This window comes from Panthera pardus, unplaced genomic scaffold (genome assembly GCF_024362965.1).
Source record: "Panthera pardus isolate Hobbes unplaced genomic scaffold, ASM2436296v1 HiC_scaffold_1, whole genome shotgun sequence".
In the NCBI taxonomy this organism is placed as follows: Eukaryota; Metazoa; Chordata; class Mammalia; order Carnivora; family Felidae; genus Panthera; species Panthera pardus.
In genome coordinates this window covers 88545788-88572976 of record NW_026526654.1, presented here as the reverse complement: position 1 = coordinate 88572976, position 27189 = coordinate 88545788, and the positions used below count along the sequence as shown (strand labels likewise).

At 44.1% G+C, this 27189-nt stretch overlaps 1 protein-coding gene across 1 annotated transcript in view; it reads left to right on the top strand.

The window, feature by feature from the left end:
* The window catches only part of FGF9 (fibroblast growth factor 9), a 32617-nt gene extending 17208 nt beyond the window's left edge, over positions 1-15409 (top strand). Inside the window, 1 exon segment of the mRNA XM_019447989.2 lies at positions 14205-15409. Within this exon segment, the coding sequence (XP_019303534.1) occupies positions 14205-14450 (246 nt within the window). The 3' untranslated portion in view covers positions 14451-15409.
* The last annotated feature ends 11780 nt before the right edge of the window (positions 15410-27189 follow it).

Below are 27189 nucleotides of genomic sequence, written 5' to 3'. Positions count from 1 at the left end.
AATTTTACCAGAATTAACCATGTATTAAGAGAAGGATTTTAGTATTTCCTTTGCAGATATGATTTGGGAACAATTATGTTTTCTCTCTAGCAGCCTAGTTTTTATTTTGTGGTTGGTTTGTTTCTTTAGCATCTATACTGATGGCCAGTAGTTAGTGGAAGATCATTTTAAAAATGTGTCTCTATTTATTTAATTTTACTTCAGCGTTTGTTGTTCAGCGGAGTAGCTGTACTGATTTGCTGATCTACTGAGACATGTTTAAAACATCCCATGTCAGTAATGACCAAAGTCACAGAGCATAGGTCTGGAGATGTTGCAGGTTTTGGAAAGGATTTGGTTTTAGTCATTAATAGCTCAGTAGATTAAAAAAATTTTTATAATGTTCATTTATTTTTTGAGAGAGAGAGAGAGAGAGAGAGAGAGAGAGAGAGAACGAGCAGGGGAGGGGCAGAGAGAGAGGCAGACACAGAATCTGAAGCAGGTTCTGGGCTCTGAGCTGTCAGCACAGAGCCCGGGGCGGGGCTTGAACTCACGAACCACGAGATCATGGCCCAAGCCAAAGTCAACTGAGCCACCCAGGTGTCCCAATAGCTTAGTAGATTGCTCTCATCTTCTCTGGAGGAGGATGGCTCTGGGTACCAGGCAACACGTTCAGGAACGGTCTTTGCTCAGGCTCAGGAGTCTCACAGTAGAATCCTCCTCATGGCAGGTGCAGACTTCACATAAGGTCCCCTCTGTGTTCCTGCCCTTGGTTTTACTGCTCTAGACTGCTCGTCCCTGCTCTATACTGCTCGCTTTTCTGAAGCCCCACTGCCTAGTGCCTACCAGCAAAGTCTGATGAGGAAAGCTTGAGAGAGTGAGTGGCTGTTTCTTGGGGTAGAGCCCCCACTGGCTCCTCGTCCTTCGAAGTCCTTTCATAAAGGGTGAGGCAGGGACTCGGTGACTTTCGTTTCCCATGCATGGAACTGCCAGTACTTAAAACTGTCTTGCTTGTGGGTTGACACTTAATACATGTTGAAAGTATGACTGTGTTGTCAGTGGGATCCCAAATCACCCCTTCCTTTCTCTTCCTTCCTTCCTTCCTTCCTTCCTTCCTTCCTTCCTTCCTTCCTTCCTTTTTTCTTCCTTCCTTCCTTCCTCTTTCTTTCTTTCTTTCTTTCTTCCTTCCTTCCTTCCTTCCTTCCTTCCTTCCTTCCTTCCTTTTTCTTTCTTTCTTCCTTCCTTCCTTCCTTCCTTTCTTTTTTCCTTCCTTCCTTCCTTCCTTCCTTCCTTCCTTCCTTCCTTCCTTCCTCTTCCTTCCTTCCTTCCTTCCTTCCTTCCTTTTTCTTTCTTTCTTTCTTCCTTCCTTCCTTCCTTCCTTCCTTCCTTCCTTCCTTCCTCTCTCTCTCTCTCTCTTTCTTTCTTTCTTTCTTCCTTCCTTCCTTCCTTCCTTCCTTCCTTCCTTCCTTCCTTCCTTTTTCTTTCTTTCTTTCTTTCTTTCTTTCTTTCTTTCTTTCTTTCTTTCTTTCTTTCTTTCTTTCAACAAAGACCCGTGGACCCTGGCTCCTAAGCATCCAAATTATAAAGAGGTATTTAAGATTAGAAGGACTGATGTACAGATCAGAGTGGCTCCTGACCATCTTGTGTAGAAGGCTCCCATTTGGATAAAAAGTGTTAGGGAGCCCCACAGGATAGGAATTGTACTGGTGTCTTTGGATTGAAAAAATACATTATGACAAAAACCTCTGCGAATTCCTGAACAGTTTAAAATGAATTTGTTACAGAGCAGTTCATATATTCGTTGGAAAAGAGCAGCATATCTGTGCAATGGATATTTCGCTCACCTATTTTGTGCACTGACAATGCTGACCTCTGGTTTTGAGGTCCTGAGCCTCCCTGTGCCTGGGAAATCTGGTTAATTTGTAAACTGGGGAGTGTGAGGACCCCAAGAGAAAGCAACACCGGGGACAGCAAAGGTACCAACTGACTGCCTCCGACATACCCGCCCGCTGCTGCTTCTGCTCCTAACCTGCCTGGAACTCTCCCTCACCCCGTGCTCTGTGTCACCCCTCCACCATCAGCTCTCGGTTCAGAATAGACTGTTGGTCACAGAGAACCTGAACTGCTCCTGCCTGGAGCCTGTGTCGTGGACAGGATCTGAATTGCACAGGCCCCCTGCTTCTCTTTAGAGTGCATCAGTCTTGGGGCACCTGAGTGGCTCAGTCAGTTAAGCATCCGACTTCGGCTCAGGTCATGATGCACAGTCTGTGAGTTCAAGCCCTGCGTCAGGCTCTGTGCTGACAGCTCAACCTGGAATCTGTTCAGATTCTATGTCTCTCTTTCTCTCTCTGCCCTTCCCCCACTGGTGCTCTGTCTCTGTCTCTCAAAAATAAATAAGTGTTAAAAATAAATAAATAAATAAATAAGTAAGTAAATAAGTAAGTAAATAAATTAGTAAGTAAGTAAGTAAAGTGCATCAGTCTCCCCCAGTTCCTTGAATTAGTGATGCTGGACAAGCTGATCAGAGTTAGGAAGGGCTATTGGGTCAGTCCTGCTCATTCCTGCTTCCACTCCCTCGTTTGCTCACACCTTCACCGGCTCACACCCTCAGTCTTTCCCGCTTGCTTTCACAAAGCCAACAACGTCACTGACACCACCTCCCACTGACACCTGCTGGGAACACGGTTGATCCTCATGACCTGCAGATTGTATGTTTGCCGCTTCGTCTACTTCCTGCATTTGCTTGGAACCCTAACATCATTCCCGCTGGCTCTTCCGTGGTCATTTGCACACATTCACGGAGAAGCGAAAGGGAGTTGCCCGATGGGCACGTTTCCAGCTGGGGCCCACCAGGTGACGCTCTGCCTTCTTGTGTCAGCTCATCCTGAAAACAGGTGTCCTTTTGGGCGTCTGTTTAGTGCCATGTTTTTCCTTTTTGTGTTTTTGTTGGTGATTTTACGGGTTAAAATGCCCCCCAAGCTAGTGCTGAAGTGCTGTGTGGTATTTCTAGTATTTAAAATGTTTTAACGTTTATTTTTGAGAGAGAGAGAGAGAGAGACAGAGCATGAGCGGGGGAGGGGCAGAGAGACAGAGAACGTGAAGCAGCCTCCAGGCTCCGAGCCGTCAGCACAGAGCCTGATGTGGGGCTTGAACCCACGAACCGTGAGATCATGACCTGAGCCGAAGTCGGACGCTGAACCGACTGAGCCACCCAGGCGACCCCGTCTGGTATTTCTAAATGTGAGACGGCTGACGCGTGTTAGGGAGCAAGCCACATAAGTTGGATAGTTTTGTTCGGGCATGAACTCTCGTGCTGTGAGTTTATCGTTAACGAATCTGCAACATTAACTTAAACAGAAACCCACAAAAAACCAAGATCGCGTGTTGATGCTTGTGACCGGGGGCTTACAGGAACCTGACCCTGTATTTCTCTTGGGAGCACTGCTTCCGTATTCGCCCTTTCAGCGTCCATGGCGGCTTTAGAGAGCAGCGCTGCCACGCATGATGAGAGCCAACTGTACGTACAAATGCAGATGGTACTTTCTCTTGTGGGTGAACTTGGAACTTGCAGCTTCGTGGGGGGGGGGGCAGATACACCAACCAAGAATTATAACTTGGTCTGATACACATTATCACAGAATTACGTGCAAAAAGGGCTCGGAGAGCTTAGAGGAGAGAGCTCAGTTCTAGGGTAGGAGAGGAGGTCAGGATTATTCACGGAGGACAGAGGACAATAGGCAGGTGTCCTGAGGGGAGGGAGGCTTGTGCGAAGGCAGCTTTGCTGCAGGGTTTGGAAACGTGGTGGCTGGTGGATGTGTGCTAATTCTGTTATCTTTGCGCCTGACCTCCCCCCCCCCCCCCGCATGGTGTGGTCCGGTCAGTTTCTGCCGTTTCTCCCAGCTGCTGCCAATGCTACACTGCTGGCTTTGGAGGGTCTTCCCCTGTCATCATCATCAGCCATGGCCTGGCAGGTGCCCCGCGGCCTCACAAAGAAAGCTGGCCACCCTGGAGCCAAGTGGCAGCCGCTGGCCCGCCAGCAGGTCCAGCAGGGGCCCGGCCACCTCGTCCCTCCTGCCTCCCTCATGCCCGGGACTGACTTGTCCTTGTGCACAGACATCACTTCTCAGTCTGTTGACCTGGTGCACCCCAGCAGCCTCCCAACAGGCGGCCGAGAAAAATGTCTGCATTCCTGACACCCCTAAGGGGAGCAGAGGGCTCCCCTAAGGATTGACAGGTTATGGCGTTAAGTGGGAGAGACCTACACAGAGCTGTGTTTCCTCATCCTCTGTATAAATGCTTAAAATCCTGACCTAAGTTGATCTCCTCTTTCCCTATTCTTGTGTGTGTGTGTGTGTGTTATAATTCATTGAAATCTCCATCGTGATTTGCTTTTGCTTTGTAATGAAATGCTCAAAGCTCAATGCAGTATTCTAAGAACAGACTTGCCAAGGTCATGCCAAAGACATCCCTCTCCCCGTGGTGCACAGTGTGATCGCTTTGCTCTAGCATGGCGTGATCTTTGCCCATTTAGCGGCCACGATGCACTCTGTGTCCTCACATAAATGCTGTCCACTCTCAGCTCTAGGTCTCATCCCTCCCTCCTTCTTGCATACGAATTGCCGTGTTCCGGGTAGTTTTCTCTTGGCTGTGTTCACTTGGCTTGCGTTCCTTTTCTTTCTGCATCTTTCAAGTTGGTCTTTAGTTTGCGATGTTTTGATGGAATAGTTAAGCCTGTACTTGCATTTGGAACAGTTCGAACTTGGAGGTAAGACAGAGAGTAGTGGAAACACGAGGCTTCGCATCCCAGCTCTGTGGCTCCCCGGCTGTGTGACCTCGGGCAGTCTACTCAAACTTGCTGAGCTGTAACTGTGAAACGGGGCTAATGACAGCCACATCACAGCATTGCTGTGAGGATTAGAGGAGATGAAGCCTATGAAACAGCCCGCACACTGCTTGGCTCGCTGTGGCTCGTTAGCACAGGCTTGCTCCCTTAGCATTCTTCACGGATGAGTGTGGCAGTGCTTCTGGAAGGCCGCCTTGGTGCAGCCTCTCATATTCCTTCCGGGGTGGGAGATGCACACAAAGTGTGTTTCTTGCACGTCTGGATTCTAGAATGACGATTTATGACATAATCTATGAAAATACAGATTTTCTCCACATCAAAATGTGGCATCCCTTGAATTATACTTGAAAGTGTTAACCGTGCTCAGGGAGCCTGGGTGGCTCAGCTGGTTGGGCGTCCGACTTTGGCTCAGGTCATGATCTCAGTTCGTGAGTTCGAGCCCCACGTCGGGCTCTGTGCTGACAGCTCAGAGCCTGGAGCCTGTTTCAGATTCTGTGTCTCCCTCTCTGCCCCTCCCCTGCTCGTGCTCTGTCTCTTTCTCTGTCTCTCTCTCAATAATAAATAAACATTAAAAAATTTTTAATAAAGTGTTAACCGTGTTTATCAAGATTAATTTTAGATACTTTATTTTCATATGTAGCTCGTAATCGTTTTATCCACGTCGTTGAAGAAATTTCTTTCTTTGGGGTTTCATTTACTTTGTATTATTCTTATTCTTTTTTCTAACGTTCACATAGTAGCAAATGCACCAGGCTGTCACAACCCCAAAATGTCTACCATCAGAATCGTGTTTTCAGGATTCAAGCACTGTTTAAAAAAACATCCGTGTCAGCATATGTATGGGGTGGAATTACTAGTTGATGGTATTAGGCCTGATTAGTATGGAAGTGTGTTGTTACAGTCTGGCAGAGAGAGCGGGCCCTGAGAGAGTTAGACACAGTCATCTGTGTGTTACAGAGAGGAAGGGACAGCAACACTGGTCACTTTCTAAGAGAGCAGGGCCATTTATGTATTGGGTGGAAAAGCTTGGTTCCAGACGAATCTGGGCTGGCAGGACTGCAGTTGGAGTTGGAAGCTGGAGACCCAAGAAGAAGGGGGGTTGCTACAGACAAACTTGATCTACTTTGCGATTTTGCACAGTGTTCCTCTGTGGGGGTGGGGTGGGGGTGTAGGGGCACACGAGCATGGCCTGGGGGCGTGTGTGAGAAACTCGAGAGTTTCGGTATCATTTCTCTTCGGCGTTGCGTGTTGTCTGCCTTAGGCGCGCGTCCGGCTTTCCCGTCGGGTGTGAGTGCTCTGTGACATTGCTGACTTTTTGTTTTCTTGCAAGACTTGGTTTTTCTCCTAAGTGAGTTCTCCTAGGGAGAGCCTACGATGTAGGGTTTGCTGGTCAGGCAGACATTCGTTGATGAGCCATGTCTATTGCGGCCAATGCGGGGGAGAGGCCAGCGGCGGGCCCCACAATGCCAGGCAGTGGTAGGCAAGACACCTTCCAGGACGGGACCACCCGAAGATCTCCCGGGGAGAGGAAAGCAGGGGCCCCTGGTGCCGAAGTGAGGTCTTCCGCCATGCCGCGTCTCTTCCTTGAAATAGCAGCCTCATTCCCTTGGCTGCTTCTGGAAGCATTAATTCAGTCTGCGTTTCTGATCCGCTGCCCCCACCTTCTCTGCAGTGGGCGACTGATGCAGCACATTTTATTTGGTTTCTTTCCCTGTTTTCCTCCACTGCAGCTTCTTTTTCCATTTCCTGTTCAGCGTGTCCTTCCAGAGCTCTTGTGGATACCTCTGCTTCTGCATTTCCATGTTCCGAGACTGAATCACCAGAATCTCAGACCCAAAGAGACCTCAGGAATATCTTAGTCCGGTTCCCTCGTTTTACAGATAAAGGAAACGAGGCCCAGGATTATTAATCAACCCGCCCACTGCTCCCAGATTGTGTGCGTGTGTTTGCGGAAGTCTGGCATTCCTTTATGTAAGGAAATTCCGTGAATCTTTCAGTTCTTCCAAAATAGTCTTTGGGCTTATACTGTCATTCTATTGGTTCACCTTTCAGTTTCTCTAATTTTATTCCCACAAGCCAAGTTCTTAATGTAACCCGTTTTTGTCTAGCGTAAAAAACCTGAGGCCCATTTTTCCTTTCCGATTCCACTCCCTACAGTATATCAGATGGTTATCATGGAAACACAACAGTCGGATTCAGTTGTCTTTGTCTTTTAGGATCCCTTATTTCCTTCATTTCCCGTCCCAGCTCTTCAGCTGGACGTGTTTCTGCCGTTGTCTGTCAGTCTGACTCTTCAAGGGCATCCTACCCTTGGCTCTTGCCTCGAGTGCTACCTCGTGCGAGGTTTCTTCAGCTTTTGCAGGTTTTTGTGTCTTTTCAGTGGTCACTGGAGGACGTACTCCTCTTACCAGATAATTATCTATGGTAAGAAATGTTACCTGTGATTTCTTTTTCCTCTGGTGTTCCAAGATCCTAAAACAAGTTTCATGAATTTTTCCTGTAAGGTTCTTTGTGGAAGCATTAAATGTGCATCGTCTCTTCGGGGATACAGGCAATAACATTTCTTTTTTTTTTAATTTTTTTAAATGTTTATTTGTTTTTGAGAGAGACAGAATATGAGCGAGGTAGAGGCAGAGAGAGAGAGAAAGACACACAGTGTGAAGCAGGCTCCAGGCTCCGAGCTGTCAGCACAGAGCCTGATGCAGGGCTCCAACTCACAAACCGCGAGGTCATGACCGGAGCCCAAGTGGGACGCTGAGCCAACTGAGCCACCCAGGCGCCCAAGCAATAACATTTCTTAGAGTGAATATTGGACTTCTCAAGTTTAAATCCTTGAGCAAGGTCTTCTTTCCCCTTAGGATTACATCTCTGGAAATGTATTACAAGTTTACAAGCTGATATGATTTGCTAAACAAATGCCCGTGTCTCTAGGCAGCTTCTAAGGAAGGCCCCTAAATTGTCTAGCCTGTCCATGGCAGGTTCTGTCCTTGCTGGCAGGCATCGTTGGTGCCAGAAGGCTGGTGAGGGCACAGCATAGAAGGTGTCTGTGTGCCCCTAGATTCAGACTGGGACCCGACTTTTGAATCCCCAAATACCCAAGTAGCAGCTTCTGGAGAGAAGGTCACTTGTGTTTGTTTTGTGTGGTTTAGTCTCTGGTGGGGAAGGAGAGGAGAGAATGGAGGAATTCTTAATTTTCTATATGTTTTGATGAGACAGAATGAAAAGTTGCCCGCCTACTTGCTTCATTTTGTTTACATTGACCAGATACAGCTATTTCTGTTGTTCCCACAATTCCAATCACGGGTACGAAAGCAGGCCCGCCTGGAATAGTGGGGATTTTAAAGAGGTTTTGGGAGATAGGGCTTAAGGTGAGCCATATCGAGGGCACAAGGGGATATGGCTCTGAATTGGAGCTTCTAATAAAATAAGGAAGAGTGCCCTCATGCCTGTTCTCCTCTGTGTTTGCTGCTTTCTGTCTATTTGGGGACTTCTCCCAGGAGAGAAGAGTTAAAAGACGTGGCTTCTTATTAATGGTCCTTTAGTCATCGTATTTAATCACCCCGATCCTTGCAACAACTCCCATTAAGACTTTACTGCTAGATTATTAATGAGGAAGAGTACATCTGTGCGAGTAATTGTGGTCGAGGGAGGTTTAAATGCCATGACTGTAATAAACGGGAGATATAAGAATGAGCGATTACATGAAATCATTAACTTGTAAGATGTTTGGGAACTCTACAATCAGGTTAGTTCCTGTATAGTCGCCGACCTCAGATTAACGTGCCGGGCTAGTTTACACAACCGGTTTAAGTGACCCATTGAGTTGAATACACGCGACCATTTGGATAGGGGGGTAAAACTACACCGTACATATTTACGTATATATAGAAATACGGATGGCTGGAATGGCAGCACGAAGCCTATTTGTTTCCCATGAGAAGAGCTGAGCCGCAAATTTTGAAAAATTCTGATTTCAGCTTTTAAATGGGTATAGATACGAATTGGGCATAATCATAGCCATGTGGATGACACATTTTCCAATTGTCTAATATTTTAAAGTGGTGTCTCTATGAGTCTATGTCTTACGGCGTTCCTGAACATTCTCCAGGGTGTGCTGTAATTTTCACATTATTATCTCATTCTTCGGTTTTAATAGGATTCGTAAAAGTTTCGAAGTTTTAATTTCAGTTTTTCCCACTGCTTAGAATTTGATGATATAAAATGAAAAGAGGTTTCCATAGTTGCTAACATTCACCAGATTTTGTTCCAAAGCATGGGCTTCAGTAGACTTTTGAATTAAATCTGCATTCTCCACCCAAGCCTAGTGATATAATCCAACAGTTCAAAGATAGGTATGCCATAAACAGCTATCGTTAAATAATCTTAAAAAAAAAATTAAAACATGGAAATACAATAAAACAAGAATTGATCACTTTATAGTGGAATACTCTATAAACTGTCTGCATTGGAAACATGTGGTGAGTTTTAAAACATCTGACTTCTATAATTCTAAAGTGTACAGTTGAATTTTTTTTCTCCTTTGCACATATAGGAGAATACAGGTTAATGTATTTGTGCTGTCCCAATTTGCACTCGTTTGCTTATTTTCAATTTAGAAAAATCACTGTGGAGTACAAATACATAGGAATGGTCACCTCACTAAATATTTTGTCACCGAGTTCTAAAGTGTGAGCCCAAAGAGAGCAACTCTGTGAAGTTTGCTATTCTATGTGTCCAAAACAGAAGTCACATGTTAACGTAATCCCAAAATAAGAGGAAGAAATTTAAAAGCACATGCGTGGTAGAACAAAGTAACGAGGCCTTTAATTCTTCAAGATCGTTTTAATTTTTAAGGTATGTCAGTTTATCTGAGCGGCATTATACTAAGTGTGTAACAATTGCGGGAGCTGAAAGGTACCAGCAGTTTGCAATGTCACGTCGGCACAGTCTCATTTAACTTGTTAACTGAAGTCATGCAGCCCTTCCGTAGAGGGGGCAACTGAACTCTTGACCATCACAAAAAATGCTGGCTATAGATGATACTGTTTTAACTGCAATAATTTACTTTATTTTCTGGGTTGCCTAGAAAGTTATGTGTATATAAACAATGCTATAATAGCCTGCTGGGGGAAATAGAGCAGTGTTTTCTGAGTACTGAAAAGGCTAGTTCAGTTTCTTAGCTTATTGTTTTTTAAACGTTTTTTTCAGGGGTGGCTGGGTGGCTCAGTCGGTTAAGCGTCCAACTTCAGCTCAGGTCGTGATCTCACGGCTCGTGAGTTGGAGCCCCGCGTCGGGCTCTGTGCTGACAGCTCGGAGCCTGGAGCCGGCTTCGGATCCTGTGTCTCCCTCTCTCTCTCTGCCCTCCCCCCCCCCCCCCACCCCCTGCTCATGCTCTGACTCTCTCTCTCTCTCAAAAATAAATAAACATTAAAAAAATTTTTTTTGTTTTTTTCATGTTACAAAACCCTCTTGAAACATGTAGAACAAGAACCTGTTCATAAATACTGACAACAAACGTGTCCCGTTGCTAGATTGTGATGTCCCTGTCACTGTAGAATTCTGTTCCTAATCTCGGTTTTCTTTCCATCTCCATGCATTCCTCTTGCAAAGCCAATTGTGTTTTCTAAAAGTTATATTTTCGTTGAGGTAAAGAAGAAAGGACGCTCAGGAAGCCTCTACGAGTCTTAGACTAACGTTGCCGCACGGTATGTCTGAGCCTCGTCTGTGAGCTCGGGCCTTTCCCCTGCGTGGCCCGCCCTGAGGCCTGGCCCTTTGGAAACAGCATCAGAAGCCTCCCTGCGGGAGGGGGTGTGGAGGAATCACAGATTCCTTAGTGAAATTGCTTAGTGAATTGCTTAGTGAAAAGCAAAACACATGGAAGGGACCGGGCTCCAGAGTGGGGCACCTCCAGCAGGGCTCCTGGAAGCTTCTTGCTGCGGTGGCTGCATTACCACAAGGAGATCCCGTGGCCTAGACCCCGGGGCGAGTCATTTCACATCTGGGCCTCCCTGTCCCACATATTTCATGGGAGAAGTTGCGTTCGCCGTTTCCTAGACTGCGTCCCAGGAGTGAGAGGTGATGATGTGGACTTTATGTCGGCAACCCCACGGTTCCTGGAGCACCTCCTCTGTGCCAGGCGTGTTCTGGGGCTGGATTTGTGATAGCCCTGCCTCCAGATGCTGTTTACCAACCTGCCTTACAGATGAAGTTACGAGACTTGGAGAGGTTAAGTGAGGAGTTGTCAGTGTCCCGCAGCTAGTGAAGGACGAAGCTGGGATCTGCGTGGGCCTTTGATTCCACAGCTGGGCTGTTCTGTTCACCACCGTGCAAGCTCCCTATACTCTGCTGAGGTGATGTGCATGTGTTCCTTTTTAAAAAACAATTTTTTTTTAATATTTATTATTTTTGATAGAGAGAGACAGAGCGTGAGCGGGGGACGGGGAGAGAGAGAGGAGACACAATGCGAAGCAGGCTCCAGGCTCTGAGCTGTCACCACAGAGCCCAACGTGGGGCTCGAGCCCACGAACCATGAAATCATGACCTGAGCCAAAGTCGGATGCTCAACCGACTGAGCCACCCAGCGCCCCTGTGTGTGTTCCTAATCCAACAAAAGCCATCGTGTTATAGGTTCGATAGGTCTGTAAAGCAGGCACGGAGTAGTTGCATAAGTCATGTTTCCAAAAGGAGAAAGAAGTGTTTTAGTTTGTGAATAAAATGTCTGTCAGGTGATAGGATTTCCTGAGGAAAAGAAAGCTTAATTTGAATTCATTTTTCACTGAGGGTGGAGGGGGGTGGGGGAGAGGGGAAAGTGGGTGATGGGCTTTGAGGAGGGCACCTGGGAGGAGCACTGGGCCAATTTGACGATAAATTATAGTAAAAAAAAATAAATTAAAAAAATGAATTCGGTTTTCATGGTTTCTTTCTCTCTCTTTTTTTTTTTTTTTGTAGAGTTGGAAGTTCAGTATGCAGGTTTTGTACTCTGGTCCATTTTATTTTTTTTTAATTTATTTTTATTTTTTTTAAAACATTTTTTTAATGTTTATTTAGTTTTGAGAGAGGGAGAGACAGAGCGTGAGCCAGGGAGGGGCAGAGAGAGAGGGAGACACAGAATCCGAAGCAGGCTCCGGGTTCTGAGCTGTCAAGCACAGAGCCCGATATGGGGCTTGAACTCACAGACCGCGAGATCATGACCTGAGCCAAAGTTGGATGCCCAACCAACTGAGCCACCCAGGCGCCCCGGTCCATTTTATTAAGTAAAAGAAAAAAACCAAAAAAAAAAAAAAAAAAAAAAAGCTCACCATAATTTGTTTAGAAAATTTACTTAATCACAGCAAACCCAAACCAGACATTTTTAGCCAGTAGTAATCTTGTCTGTGTGGAGAACATTTATCATACGGATGGAAGTAAAGCCTAAAATAGCTGGTAATGCCTTTAACACACTATTTTTATTTCGTCAGTCTTAACAGAGATGAAAGAACTCACACGCGGCCTTGTCCCCCAGCGCAGAAGCACAGAGCGGGTAGGGGTTGCTGGGCTTTTCTCAGAAGAATGTGCCTCTGGTTTCCGTGTGGACTGAAGCGAAGGGCTGCCCGTGGGCAGGGAGCCTCTCCTGGCGCCCCGGGGGGGTAACCCAGCCAGGGGGGAGCCACAGAGCCCACAGTTCACTTTGTCCCTGTAAACACGGCGTCAGCCTTGCCAAGTTTCCCCATCGCTCCCCACGTTGACAGAGGCGTCGTTTTTTTCTTTTGGCTTTTCCCCGTCGGATTTCGCGAGAAACATGTCCAATGAGGTGACGCTGTGTCACAGACCCTTCTGGTGCCCGGAAGAGCGCCTGTCTGGAGTGCAGGCCCCGTGTGGTTTCCCGTGGGTTCTAAGCCTGCGGTGCGTTCAACAGCGGGGAAGCCGGCCTTCCACTGGCCGCTTCACCTTGTCACATTGTCTCCGTCTGTCCCTTCCTTTGCTCTCCTGACTGCCTCCGCAGAGAGGAGCCCAGGGCTGCTGCCCGTGAGCTCAGGGCACCAAGTGGCGTCCCAGGTGTGGCATGCGGAAAGGGACACCTGTACTGTGGTTGTGCCTGGTTCGCCGTCCTCTGGGTCCGAATGCGAATGTCAGAAATGGAAGGATGTCGGACGCCTTCCTGGGTTGTGCTGCGTTAAGCCTGTGCACGGACACGGGTTGGTCGGGTTGTTTTCTTATTCGTGTCAGGTGCCGGGGGGGGTGGGGGGGGGCAAGAGCAAGGGGGACAGTTTGCAAGATCGCTCTGTGTTTGTTCTGTAAAAGTACCGTCTAGGAAGGTATTGGTTTGAAAAACTTGAGTCCAGTGGTGACAAGGGCAGAGAGGCTCTCGGATCCTGTCGCCTTGTTTCTCCAGGGGACAGCTTGTATGCCTGGGGTGTGCTCACGGTTTGGGGGAGCGACGCGTCCCTTGTTTCGGGTCACGGCTGCTGCCCGCGAGACACGCGGAGGACCCTGCAGGAGCCCCTGGTGGTGGGGTTAAACAGGGCCTAGAGTCTCCTAAATCTCAGGTCAAGGGAGGGGTACAGCACATTTGTGAAAATGCGGAAGCTTTCGGCTTCGGGAACGTAGGAGCGTCAGCTCTTCTCTCGGTAGCCGTGTGCCCGAGAACGTGGCTTTTTAAGCTGGGTTGCGCGGGGAGGGTTCTTCTGAGTTCCAGGAGGTGGGAGGGCTTCAACATTTGTTTCCACTTCTTTGTATTCAGGAAGCCTCAAGTCCCACAGAAAGCCTTCTGTCTTAAAAGGCGGACTGGGAATTAACTGCATCAGAACTGCCCCGAGGGCCTGTTAAAAATGCCTATTTCCAGACTTTCTGGATCCGAATTTTAAAGGATTGGGGATTGGAAATTTGCATTTTAAAGAAGCATCCCAGGTGATTCCTCTGTAAGCCTGAAGTTTGAGAGGCACTCTGACAGAGGAATAAATGAGCACCGCTGCCTGTGTTGAGAAGGTTGGTCTACACGGCGAGCACTTCATAAAACACACAATGAAGGTGGAGCAGTTTTGTGAACTTTTGGCTTCAGCTGAGGCTCTCCCCGCCTTGACGGTCCGCTCCTACTTGCTGTGATAAAAATGGGACCAACTCACGGCCTAGGTCGTCCTCTGTCTGTTAGACTCATTGAAATCATTTGGCATATGAAAAAATCTGAAACCATTTGCGATCTTTCACACTTTGGTCACCGTGAGAAACAATTAGAACGTAGTTAGACTTGTACTCTAACTACCTGTGTCCCGATGGTCAAAATGGGCTAAAATCCGTATTTTCTCTTCAGAGTTATATCGTGTAGCAGCTGAACATTGCTTCAAATACAGAAAGTAGCTATTTTGCAAAAAATACTCATTTGTTGTTTGTGTGTTTGTTTGAACAGGAAAAACTAACCCAAGAGTGTGTATTCAGAGAACAGTTTGAAGAAAACTGGTATAACACCTACTCTTCGAATCTCTATAAGCACGTGGACACTGGAAGGCGATACTACGTTGCATTAAACAAAGACGGGACCCCCAGAGAAGGAACCAGGACTAAACGGCACCAGAAATTCACACATTTTTTACCTAGACCAGTGGACCCCGACAAAGTACCCGAACTATATAAGGATATTCTAAGCCAAAGTTGACAAAGACAATTTCTTCACTTGAGCCCTTAAAAAAAGTAACCACTATAAAGGTTTCACGCGGTGGGTTCTTCTCGATTAGCTGGGGGGTCACCCCAGCTCCACTGTTGCCAAACTTTGCCGCATGCATGATGTCCGATGGAGGCTTGGACGGGAACATGCCGATTCTGTTCTGCACTTACAGGCTGGTCCTCCCGGAGGCCGGCCGCTGCCCACTTGCTCGATTTCTTGTGCGAGGAGGAGAGGGAGACTGAGCGGGGGTGCGAGTGTGTGCGTGGATGAGTAGCAGGGGGAACTGAAGAGAGAGGCAGAGAGGACAACGGCCTGATGCATGCTGGGATTTAGACGCGCTTTTACATTTTTGATCAGTTGTACTTCATCCTGTATCCGCACAGCCATACTTCGACTCATCAGGATCGGGGCTGGTGGCCTTCGCAAGGGCACGCTGCGTTTTCAGAGGTGTGGAGGGTGCAGTCTTACTTCAGAGACTTTTTCAGTTCGTGCTCGCTGGTGCCATCCCAGTGAATTGAAAGCAAAGACCTCTTAGGCAAAAAACAAAAAAACGAGAAAACAAATACAAAACAAAACAAAAAAAAAGTTAAATTTATTTATAGAAATTCCAAAGGCAACATTTTATTTATTTTATATATTTATTTATTATATAGAGTTTATTTTTAATGAAATATGTACAGGCCAGATAGGCATTTTGGAAGCTTTAGGCTCTGTAAGCATTAAATGGCAAAGTCCGCTACGAACCTGTGGTAAATTCATGCAAGTAAATAACGGTGCATGGATGTGAGAAATTCTAATGACCCTAATGTACTAAAGGCGACAATCTCTTTTGTGCCCGTATTATTGTAAACTTATGCACATCATTCATGACACTGAGTATTCACTCTTCAGACTGCTTGTTTCATAGCTTATCCCAGAGGATTAAAGAAAAACTGGGTCTCAAACTTTTATTCTGTGTCTGTAATATTTCCTCTCTCATTAAGTGACTTATTCCATCATTGTAACTCCACGGTTGGAAGATATAAGGGTTGGTATATATCCTACGTGTTTAAATCTATTGCAGAATATACCAAAGCTAAACAATAACTCTGCTTTTGTTTTAGTTGGTCTCCAGGACAACAGGTCTAACATCAAACATTGTACTGATTTAGATGCTCAAAAACGGGGGGGGAAAAAAAAAGAAAGCCTACACAGAACAGATTTTATTTTTTTTTTTAAAAGGGACAAGAGTCAGGTTAAACAAGGATAATTCTTGGAGAATTTTATTCGTGCACGTGGCTTATCAAACATGAAATGAGACAAGTACCAGGGGGGTCACTGTAAGATCTTTTATAGAAAATTGCTTTCGGTGAGAACCGTCCTAATACATGGTAATAGAATCCTTCAAGTAAAACTTGCAAAACGAAACTAATAAATCTTCATCCATAATGACAATGAGGGGGAAAATATTTTACTTGTTGACTGTGTTTTGTTTTTAAAATGGTCTTCACAAGCGCTCAATTTTTTTAGAGGGGAGGTTACTATATAGAATATCTTTTACGAGGCTTTTATAACATTTTATGCTGAAAAGCGTAAGAATACATATTTCTTTAGTAGCAATAATTTTGGAACTTGCCCTTGGGCAAGGAAGACTATTTCTTACTATATCCTAAGGAGAAAAGAGCCAAATTCTTAAAGCAATATTTAAGAAAAAGGAATTTATAACAAATTCTCATACCACATATAACACTTTGTAGCGTTATGTTGGGACATGGAAAGTGACAGTTACAGAATGTGTTGGGATTTATGTGACTAATTTTAAAATTGAGTATTCCAACTTTGTTTTGCTCTGATGCACATTCTTTATGAAAAAGAAAAGTATGTCCCTGTGGAGCGAAAGCTGTTTTCCAGTAGGAGTGCATGACGTATTGCCACGAGCACACGTGGCCCTTCTGTGGTCCAGGTTTGAGCGTGTAGCAAAACCCTCCTGCTGATGTGCATTAAGGAAAAACCAAGTCTAACATTTGGAATGAACAAATATTTGGGGGGGGGGGAGGGGACAGAAGCAGTGTAAAATAGTTGATTTATGATAAACTCAGAACGTCCTCTTCATGTCTTGTTTTGCTTTTCTCTCTAAACAGAGTTACTCAACCCGTGGCTGCTGCTGAAATGTGCACATATTCAGGCTTTAGTTTTCCCAAAAGGCATTTAATATTTTTGGCTGAAAACATTAAACATCTGACCACAGGGAAGAAGCAAGTTTGTAGGATGTCACAGGTACAATACTTAGCACTGAAGAGATTGATTTTAGGAGGTAGCCAAAAGTGGTCTTAAAGTAGCCTGAGATGCTAGGTATTTGGCCTCAAAGAAAGCAACCAATTTGTGGAAAAAGACAAAACTCTCCATGCATTCCTACAAAATGCTACTTTAACGTCCACTTTTGGAGTCACTTTGTTTTGGTAGCTTTTTCTTTCTTTTTTTTTTTTTTTAAGAAAAACAAAATGTTACGTGCTTTTGGCAATGGATACAATAAACTGTAATGGTCTGTAAATAAATAAATATTGGCTTATGCAATTTATGTAAATAAGTGTTCTGGGAGAGTAGATGGCTCAGGGTTTGGGCGTGGGCATCGTCCTGCGGGGCTTCAGAGCAAGTGGGTTTGCATCCGGGTCTTGTCGTAAGAGACCCAAAGCCCATCGGACGGCTGCTCCGAGCCAGTGTGGAGTGGGTGGTTCCAGTTTTCGGAAACAGATGCTCAGATGGCCAAACCACGACCTTACTGGTGGCAACACTTGCACCTTGGTCAGAGACTTAACGGGCACGGGCTGAACCACCCTCCCATCTGTCACGTGAATGTCCCCAGGCAGTGTGAAGGGCATGCCAGGTCAGTGTTGGGGAACCTGTCCCTGCCAGGTCCTGTTTTGTAGAGAAACGAATGGCTTTAGTTTACGGTGTTTTCCTTCTATTTCATCTCATTAACACTACAACATTGTGTCATTCACTTGATCATCTGTAATTGTATGTAAATACATACAGGATTATGTAATTTGTGTAAATACATAATTACAGACTTTTGAAAACTGGTATTTTTTACTCGATGTCCATTTTGGAGCTGCTTCAGATTATGTGCCTACATGAACCGATGGAATTTTAAAAACATGCTCTCCTTGTTCTTCCAGCTGTTGCGTGTGTATTGAGGGGATGGGGGGGTGGGGGGTGGAGGGGGAGGAACAAACACATCCAGATGTCTTTTCTTTTCTGTAGGCTGAGATGAAGAGGCGAGTGATCTGGGAGAAAGATTTATGAACTTGCAGCGGGCGAACCGCAGCGCGTGCACACATTTTCGTGGATGGCTGAACGGACAAAGGCATATTGTTCGAGGTCAAATTCTGTTTGCTGCATCATTTGACCTTGAAACGTGCTGAACTTAGATCCACCGTTTGTGGTCACTCGCACGAAAGGGCAGTGAAATCGCGGGGGTGGGAGAACGCGCCAGATGGATTGCAAAGACGCGTTAACCACCGAGCCCCCCTCGGGTGTGTGTGCGCGTGTGTTACGTACTCCACGTGACGCCCCGTGTGTCCACAGACGTGTCCCATTTGAAAACTGCTATTACACTGTTAAAAGTGGAACGGGGAGGGATGGTGGGAATCAACCCCCCTACCTCCTTCGGTGTGTAGCCCCGAATTCCGGGACTCAGGTTCGCGGCATGGCCCCGGCCACGGCAGGTGTGGTTACCAAGGCGTGAACGGTGGCCGAGGGTGTGAGTTCTACCTTTTCCTTGCAGGGTGCTTTGGTGGCTGCTTTCTCGTAGGTCTTTAGGAGAATCCCCCCCCCCCCCCCCCCCGCCCCGCTCCAGTTTCATTAAGATAAAATGGATACGCATCCCTGTAGACGTGTGAGGGGTCCAGCGTGGTGGGTTTTTGTTTCCACATCTATCGTGAAATGATCACCACCATCGGGGTTCGTTGCCATCCATCCTCTAGAAGACTTTCCAGTGTAACATTGTCTTCACCGGAGAGGAATGTGTGGCCGTGAGAAGTAGCCTCTTGTATCATTTTCTTTGGAAAGGAAGCGCAAGCGAGCATTCTCAATGTGTGTTCTCCCTCTTGCTTCCAGCCAGCATAGGCATCTGGTGGGGAGACAGTTGGCTGTCGGGTCGGATGATTGTCGTGACGGCCACCAGGGATGCACGTGAAACACCAAAGGGAGGTCTCTGCCGGTCTGGTTAATGGTAAAAGAAAATTCTTAGAGCTGCCACGATTCACCAGTTACATTCCATCTTATTGCTTAGAAAACATTTTTAAAACAATGTATTCAAACTGTTTAACATTTATTCATTTTCTGAGAGACAGAGAGAGACATAGTGTGAGCGGGGGAGGGGCAGAGAGAGAGAGGGAGACAGAGAATCCGAAGCGGGCTCCAGGCTCCGAGCTGTCAGCGCAGAGCCCGACGCGGGGCTCGAACCCACGAACCGTGAGATCATGACCCGAGCCGAAGTCGGACGCTTCACCGACTGAGCCACCCAGGCGCCCCAAAACTTAACTTTAATTAAAAGAAAATCATAGGCGTACCAAATATCTCAATAGCCCTGGGCAAGTTGTGCCTGTAACTGGCTGCTTTTTTGGTTTTTGGTTTTTGGTTTTTTTCCTGTTTCCTTCTGAAGATCTTCTACTGACAGATGTGGTTTGGGTTATGATCCCCACTGCCGTTAGTATACCAAGGAACATTTGATACCGGGAAAGAAAGAGTTAAAAGCAAAAATGTACTCAGGACGTTCAGACTTGAACAACTGGTCCTGCTCTCCTCGCACAAACGTTACGGACGGTGTGCGTGGCCCTTGGAGAAACTTAACTTTTAAAAGCAGTCGTGCAGGCTGTTTCCCAGCCATTTTGTGGGATGTCACAAGACATCGTGTGAGCTCCTCCTGGCTGTTGCCTCTGGCCTCCTAGCGTCTGTGTGATAACAGGGTGTGTGACAGCTCTGGGAGATTTCTGTTTCCGACTGATGGAAAGAGGGCTCTTCCTAGTGTGCTGGGATCAGGATTGGAAGCGCTCTTGCAGAAGGAAGAGCTACTCTGAACATCTCCTGACGGTCGACCAGAGTCTGTTTTTCGTTCCGTCCCTCCCCCTCCCTCCTTCGTTTCAGTGGGTGCAGCTGGCCTCGCGACACATGGACACGGCTCGTGATGGCACACACACAGCTGACACAAACAGGCATGCTGCATATTGGAGGAGCACGTGGTGGGGAGGGTCCCGGGGCTGCGGGACAGAGCATGCCCAGTGTGGACTTAGGAGGGCCCCGGCTCGTGAGGCCCGAGGTGACATGCCAGAGACGAGAGGAAGTAGAGAAAAGAGAGCTGTAGTTGTTGGCGTTCCAAATGTGTCAAGAAAGGGCCTTGTGCTCGGAGCATTTGGGGTCGTCGTGTCTTTTGCTCATGGTTCCTGGACGCCTGTGACTGAGCCTGAGGATGAAAGAAGTCCTGGCTGACGGGCCAGCCTTGGTCGTGGATGCATCATTGGTTCATGGAGATGACCACAATCAGCTTTTGAGTTGGGGCCTGTTGGCCTGTGCTTACCCAGGCCACGCTCAGAATGCCCTTTTGCCGGTGACTCTTGGTTTCTATCCAGAGGAAGGCGACTCTGTTCAATTTTGTTAACATTAGTCGCTTCAGTGACTAATGGTTTCCCCACCTCACATTTGCCTCCCGTCTTGGGCAAAATCCGCAACGTGAAAGTCATTAAAATATAGGATAATAAAAGAGGTAAAAGCATAACACAATTTTTAAAATATGCACTTCGTTCTTTCAATAAATACGTATTGGGCAACTGCTCTATCGCATGGAACAGTGTTGAGGATATGATAGAGAAAATACCAGGCAACATTCAGATCTTAACTGCCAGGCGAGGCTCCACAGCACTGATTATACAGACATGTAATACTTGCTTAAAACACTGTAGGACTGGGATGTCCACATTTTAAGGCAATTAGGCCAACACTGGCAATTTTCCATGAACTTCATTTTCTTCAACTGGATAGTCAATTTATACTAAGAACCCAGAGGCAGCCTCATTCAAATCCCTATTGTTTCAAGGAGGATAGCCTTTTAAAAGAGTGTCCTCAGGTTTGATGATACAGATTCTTTCAATAGATGACTCCTTCTTGACAGTAAATGGATTTCTTTTGAAGAAAAAAACAACAACAGAACCGGTGTTGTTTCATTTCTCCCCCTTCAGGAAAATCCAAAGGAAAAGGCAATGGAATTGTAACAGTTTATCAATTGTAGATTTGTGATGTCTTTTAAGGGTACCAGAACTCCATGACACTAAGAGGACTAAGGAAGCTTTGGAAAAATACCTTATTTCCCATAGAATTCACCTCGCTGAAATGTAAAAGGGCCGATGACCACAGCTTTAATACCGGAGAGATGATATTATGCATCGTGGCTAGAGGGATACAACTTTCATTGTTTGTCTTCAACGGAATTACGAATCTGTGGCCAATCAACTTCTGGTTTCCTTGTGGCTTGTTTTGATTTCCTCTTCTGTTCTAGGGATGCCTGGACTTCCCACTGTCTTGGGTCTCCTTGTCCCTATTCCACACTGAAAGAGGACACCTGTTTAGGTGCATGCTACAGAACAAGTAGGACGGACAGAATGTGATGGACGGTCTCTGGAATTTTTCCAGAAGAGGTTTATGATCTTAAATTTGGCTGAGGAAATGAGGGCTAATTGGATTAGAGCAGTACTCAAAGCAAGCCGTATTGGCAAGGAAAGAGAGTCTCCACCCTTCGGGAGATGCATCGTGACTGTCTCTGGTTGGATAAAACCCCAGGGCAGGCTGTTTCCATGATGCTGCTGTTCGCCCCATGTCTAAAGTGAGATAGATTCAAGTTATAAGTGACTCGTTGGTAAGTGGGTGAAAAATTAGAAATAGGACTGTTTCTTTTGATGATCTGCTTCAGAGGAGCAAGTTTAAATTTTGTGGTGACTCTCATATACCTATATATATGCTTCCTGTTTCTTCCTGCTGGCGTATTTCCACGCAAGAAGGTTGAGTGCTACTATGGTCATCTCAGAACTTTCATTTGGTTCTAGATGCAAAATTCTTATTCCTGTCAATATATAGATATTATGTGGAAGAGTTGTATTATTTTAACAGTGCTTCCTGTTGAAGCAGGGGAATTAACCTGCCTGAAAATACAGCTTAGTCACATTGAGCTCATATCCACGAGCCATGGCCCTATTCTGTGTTCCGTGGGGTCCTAAATATGTTCTCAAATGCATCAGTACCTTGAAATGGCTGAACTGCATCTCAAATTAGTTGCTCTATGTTCTCATTAGCTGGTTACTATAGACACTTGGGTCCTATGTTTTTTTCAAGTAGCAGAGGCTCAGAATATAGGAATACTAAAAACAAAATAGAAATAATAAAATTATTACCGTAGTTTGGATAAATACAACTTACTGTTTTTGTAGTCATGGGTCACATTTGGTGCTTTTATTTTTTAGCAAACTTTTAAAAAATTGCTCAACTATTGAGCTTTATCCTTAGATAAACCCCCGATTTTTCAGTATGTCCATATAATACCCAACGGATGATTTTAGAACCTGACCAAAATTTAAGCAAAGGGAACTTTTCATTGACACTCATCAATTTATTCAGCAAGCAATTATTGATATATATTGTATTCCAGGAATTATGAAAATATAAACAAAATTGTTAAAATTTGTTTTCACCTGCCACGTGACTATACATTGACTCACTTGGCTTATACCTACCCCTTGTGAAAGTGTGATAAACCAATTGTCCTAAGTTTTCCTTCTTATACAAACCATGACTTCTTCTTGGAGAAGTGGTTTGAAGTATAGTACCATCTTTAAATAATGGACTCAGGCCGTTTGGAGATATTCTTTTGGTTTTCATTCAACGGGGTGCTTAAAATTGTTCCCAAAGGAATTCATTCTTGGTTTGACTTTGAATTAGAAAATGCCTCTGAAAAATAAAACCTGCGTAAGGTCAATACGATGTAATTTAGCATACCTTTTTGGCATGCTTTATAATGATTAGTCTATATTTTTAATTTAGAACAGCAGTTAAGTTTCAGAATTCCTGGGTGACTGTTTTTATCTCAGAAACATGTGATGGCTTGTCATGAGGCTATCTTATTTGGGAACCACACCCAGTGGTTCTGAGCACACTCAAGGAACTATATTAAGGAGCATGTGACAGATGTATGACCGATTTATAAATACATTTGATTAGTTACTGCCCTCTAGAAAGGAGCTGATTAGTACACGAATATATGGAAATAACCTGAGAATAGAGAAAGACCGGTTTAAAGGATGCAAGGTAACAGTACTTGGAGCTTACCAGGAACAGTGCGTCTTCTTACCAACCAGACTAGAAAACCTCAAGATTCAGAGGGCGTTGGGCAGAGCACACAGAAGGGTCTTGCCTCAGTTGTGAAGAATAATTATCCTCAGACTAAATACTATTTCAGTTCCACTTAATGTATTTTGCAAGAAACACCAAAAAGGATCAAGCTATTTTAAGCCAACTTCATCCCAGAACAAGGCTCAATCAAATTTATGGGAATAAAAGGTATCTGGCACCCAGCAAGATAAAATACATCATGTTTGTCATCCAATTAAAATCACCAGACCTGAAAAAGAAGCAGGAAAATGCAGCCCTTAATGAGAAGGAAAAAAAAAAAAAGCGTTCAAGTCAACCTGATGTAGAACTGATAAATATTTTAGAGTGAATGGAAAAATAAATTGAAATAGTTATTATAACTATGTTCTTTATTAAGAAACTTTGAGACAAGGAAGGTGCAAGAAAAGATTAAAACTCGACTTCTCGAGAAAAAAAGTACATGTGTGAGATGAAAAATACATTGGATGGGATTAATGGCAGATTAGACATTGCAAAACAGGGGATGTGTGCCCTCAAAACTACAGCAACAGAAACTATCTAAAATGGAAGACAGAGAAAAAAGACATGAAAAAACTTGAATAGAGCATCAACTAGCTATGGGACAACTTTAAGCAGCTTGATATACAAATAATTGGAGTCCTTAAAGGAGAGGAGGGAGAGGAGGAAACAAAAAATATTTGAATAAATTATGGCCAGAAGGTTTCTAAATTTGATAAAAACTATAAACACAAGGATCCAAGATGCTTGGTGAATCTGAAGCATAAGAAATGTGAAAACAAACAAACAAAAAAACAGTGTACCAAAGGCACGCAACAACCAAACTGCTAACGACTAGTGTTAAGAGAAAATCTGAAAAGCAACCAGTTAAGAAAACCACGCATCACATACTGAGGAACAAAGTTAAAGATGACCGCAGATGTCTTTTCAGAAACAATGTAAGCAGTAGGACAGTGGGGTAACATCTTTAAAGTACTGAAAGAACAAATTTGTCAAACTCAAATTATATACCCAGCAACAGTACAGTTCAAAAACAAAGGTGAAGTGAAGACTTTTTCCGTCATACAGAAGCTAAAAGAAGTTAGCATCAGCTGACCCATATGATAGGAACCCTTAAATTGTAAATATTAATTGTTAATGTTAAAATCCTTCAGGCGGAAGGAAAAAGATACCACATGGCAATATGGATCTATATAAAGGAATGAAGAGTGCCAGAAATAATAACTACATGGGCAAATATATATATATTTTTTTCTTATTTAAATCTCTTTAAAAGATAGTTGACTGTTTAAACAGAAATAATAACAATGTACCGTGGGGTTTATCACATATGGAAAAGTAAAATGCGTGACAGCAATAGCACAGACCGGGAAGGGGAGAGATTGAAGTATATTATTGTAAGGTTCTTTGGATGTTTGTTTGTTTATTTTTGAGAGAGAGAGCAAGCGTGTGTGCATGCGTGTGCAAGCAAGCAGGGGAGGGTCAGAGAGAGAGAGAGGGGGAGAGAGAGAACCCTAAGCAGGCTCTGCACTGTCAGCGCAGAGCCGGATGTGGGGCTTGAACCCACGAACCACAAGATCGTGACCTGAGCTGAAATCAAGAGTCGACTGCTTAACTGACTGAGCTACCCAGGTGCCCCTGTAAAGTTCTTGTACTATATATACATGGAATGGTATATAATATCACAATAAGTTAAAGAGGTGTGGCATAAAACTCTAAATTAATTCCTAAAATAATAAAAAAGAAGAGCTATAACAAGATGATAAGTTTAAACCTATCCACTCTAATAATCACATTAAAAGCAAATGGTGGAAACATCTGCAAACAGAGATATACTGGATTTAAAAAAGTGAGGTTCAGCTACATACTGCCTATAAGAAACACACTTCAAAGGCACAGATGGATTAAAAGTAAAAGGATAGAAAAATATATACCATGCTAATAGTCTACAAAAGAGAGCAGGAGGGGCTCTGTTCACATCAAACAAGCTTGATTTCACAGCAAAGAATGATATTAAAGATAAAAAAGTTCATCTTACATTAATAAAGGAATCAGTTCACCAAGAGAACATAAAAATCTGAAATGTTTGTGTACCTAATAAACAAAACTTCAACACACATGAAATGAAATGTGAAAGACGGCAAGGAGAAATGGCCACATTCGCAATTATAATTTGAGATTTCAATAACCTTCTTCAATAACTGATAGAACAAGTAGACAGAAAATCATTAAGACTATAGAATATTTTGACAACGCTAACAGCCAGTTTGACCTAATTGACATTTATAGAACAATCTCCCCATCCCCCACAACAGAGTATATATTCTGTTTAAGTGCACAAGGAATATTTATGAAACTAATCTCACTAAAGGGTCGCCTGGGTGGCTCAATTGGCTGAGCGTCTGACTTGCAGCTCAGGTCATGATCTCCCGGTTTGTGGGTTTGAGCCCCAGGTCGGGCTCTGTGCCGACAGCTCAGAGCCTGGAGCCTGCTTCGAATTCTGTGTCTCCCTCTTTCTCTGCCCCCCTCCTGCTTGCACTCTCACCCTGTTCTCTCAAAAATAACAATAAACATTAAAAAAAAAATGAAAAAAAAAACTAATCTCACTAAATTTAAAAGGATTTAAGTCATACAAATGTTCTTTGATCATAATAGAACTCAACTAGCTGAAACGTCTCTGGATGATCCCCAAATACGGAAAACTAAATAACACACTTTTAAATAATCCCGTTTTGAAGAAGAAATTAGAACTGAAATTATGAAGTGATTTAAAGTGAATACAAATGAAAATACAACGTATCAAAAACTGGAACATTGCTAAATTAATACTTAGGGGGAAATTCATAGTGCCACCTTCCTACAGTAGAAAAGAAGAAAGTTCTTAAATCAATGATCTCAACCTCCATCTTAAGAAACTAGAAAAATAAGAGTCGATAAACCTAACGTAAGCAGTAGAAAGGAAAAATAGAGATTGGGGCAGAAATTGATGAAATAGAAAACATGAAAACAGTAGAAAAAATCCATGAAATCCATGGCTGCTTTTTTTTTTTTTGACAAGATTATTAAAATCAAATTTTTAGCCAAAGTGATCAGGAAAAGAAGACACAAATTTATAGATATCAAAAGGGTGAGGTGACATTGCCACAGATTCTACAGAAGTTAAAACAAAATAAGAGAATATTAGGAACAATTGATACTAATGTTTGATGTTGAGTAAATTAAACAAGTTAGATTAAATGGACATATTTCTGGAAGAACGTAAACTACCAAATAACAAAGCTGACTCAAGAAGCAATAGATAACATGAGTGGCCCTAATTTTATATTGATAATAGCCCTAATAATTAATATTAGCCCTACTAATAATTTAATATTAATATTATACAAATATAGCATATATATTAATATTAATTATTAAATTCATAATTAATTTTGTAGTTAAAAACCTTCCCACAAACAAAACTCTGGGCTTAGAGGCATCACTGGTAAATTCTACCAAACACTTAAGGAAAAAGAAATACAATTTCAAGGTAAACTCAGAAAATTAAAGTAAAGGAATTATTTTAAAATTTATTTTATGAATTGGGGCGCCTGGGCGGCTCAGTCAGTTGAGCGTCCAACTTTGGCTCAGGTCATGATCTTGTACTTCGTGAGTTCGAGCCCCGTGTCGGGCTCTGTGCTGACAGCTCAGGGCCTGGAGCCTGCTTTGAATTCTGTGTCTCCCTCTCTCTCTGCCCCTCCCCGACTCATGCTCGCTCTCTCTCTCTCTCTCTCTGTCGAAATAAACATTAAAAAAATTATTTTATGAATTAATCCACAGGAAGACATTACAAGAGGAGAAAATGAAAGACCATATCCCTCATCTTTTAAGACCTCAATTTCAGCAAATTGAATCCAACAATATATAAAAAGGATCATATATCGTGTCCAAGTGGGATTTATCCCAAGAATGCAAGGTTGATTTACCAATAAAAAAATCAATCAATTTTGAGCATCTGAGTGGGTCAGCCCTTAAGCTTCTGACTTTGGCTCAGGTCATGATCTTATGGCTTGTGAATTTGAGTCCCATGTTGGGTGAGCTTGAGCCCTGGTTGGGGTGAGCACGAGCCCTGCTTTGGGTAAAACACAAGCCTGTTTCAGATGAGCCCCGCTTCTCTGTCTCCCTCTCTCTCTCTCTCTGCCCCTCCTGGGATTCTCTCTCTCTGCCCTTTGCTCACTTGTGCCTTCTCTTTCTCTCTCTCTCTCTCAAAAAGAAAAAAAATCAATGTAATTCATCTTCTTACCAGGCTAAAAAAGAAAACATTATCATCTTGATAAAA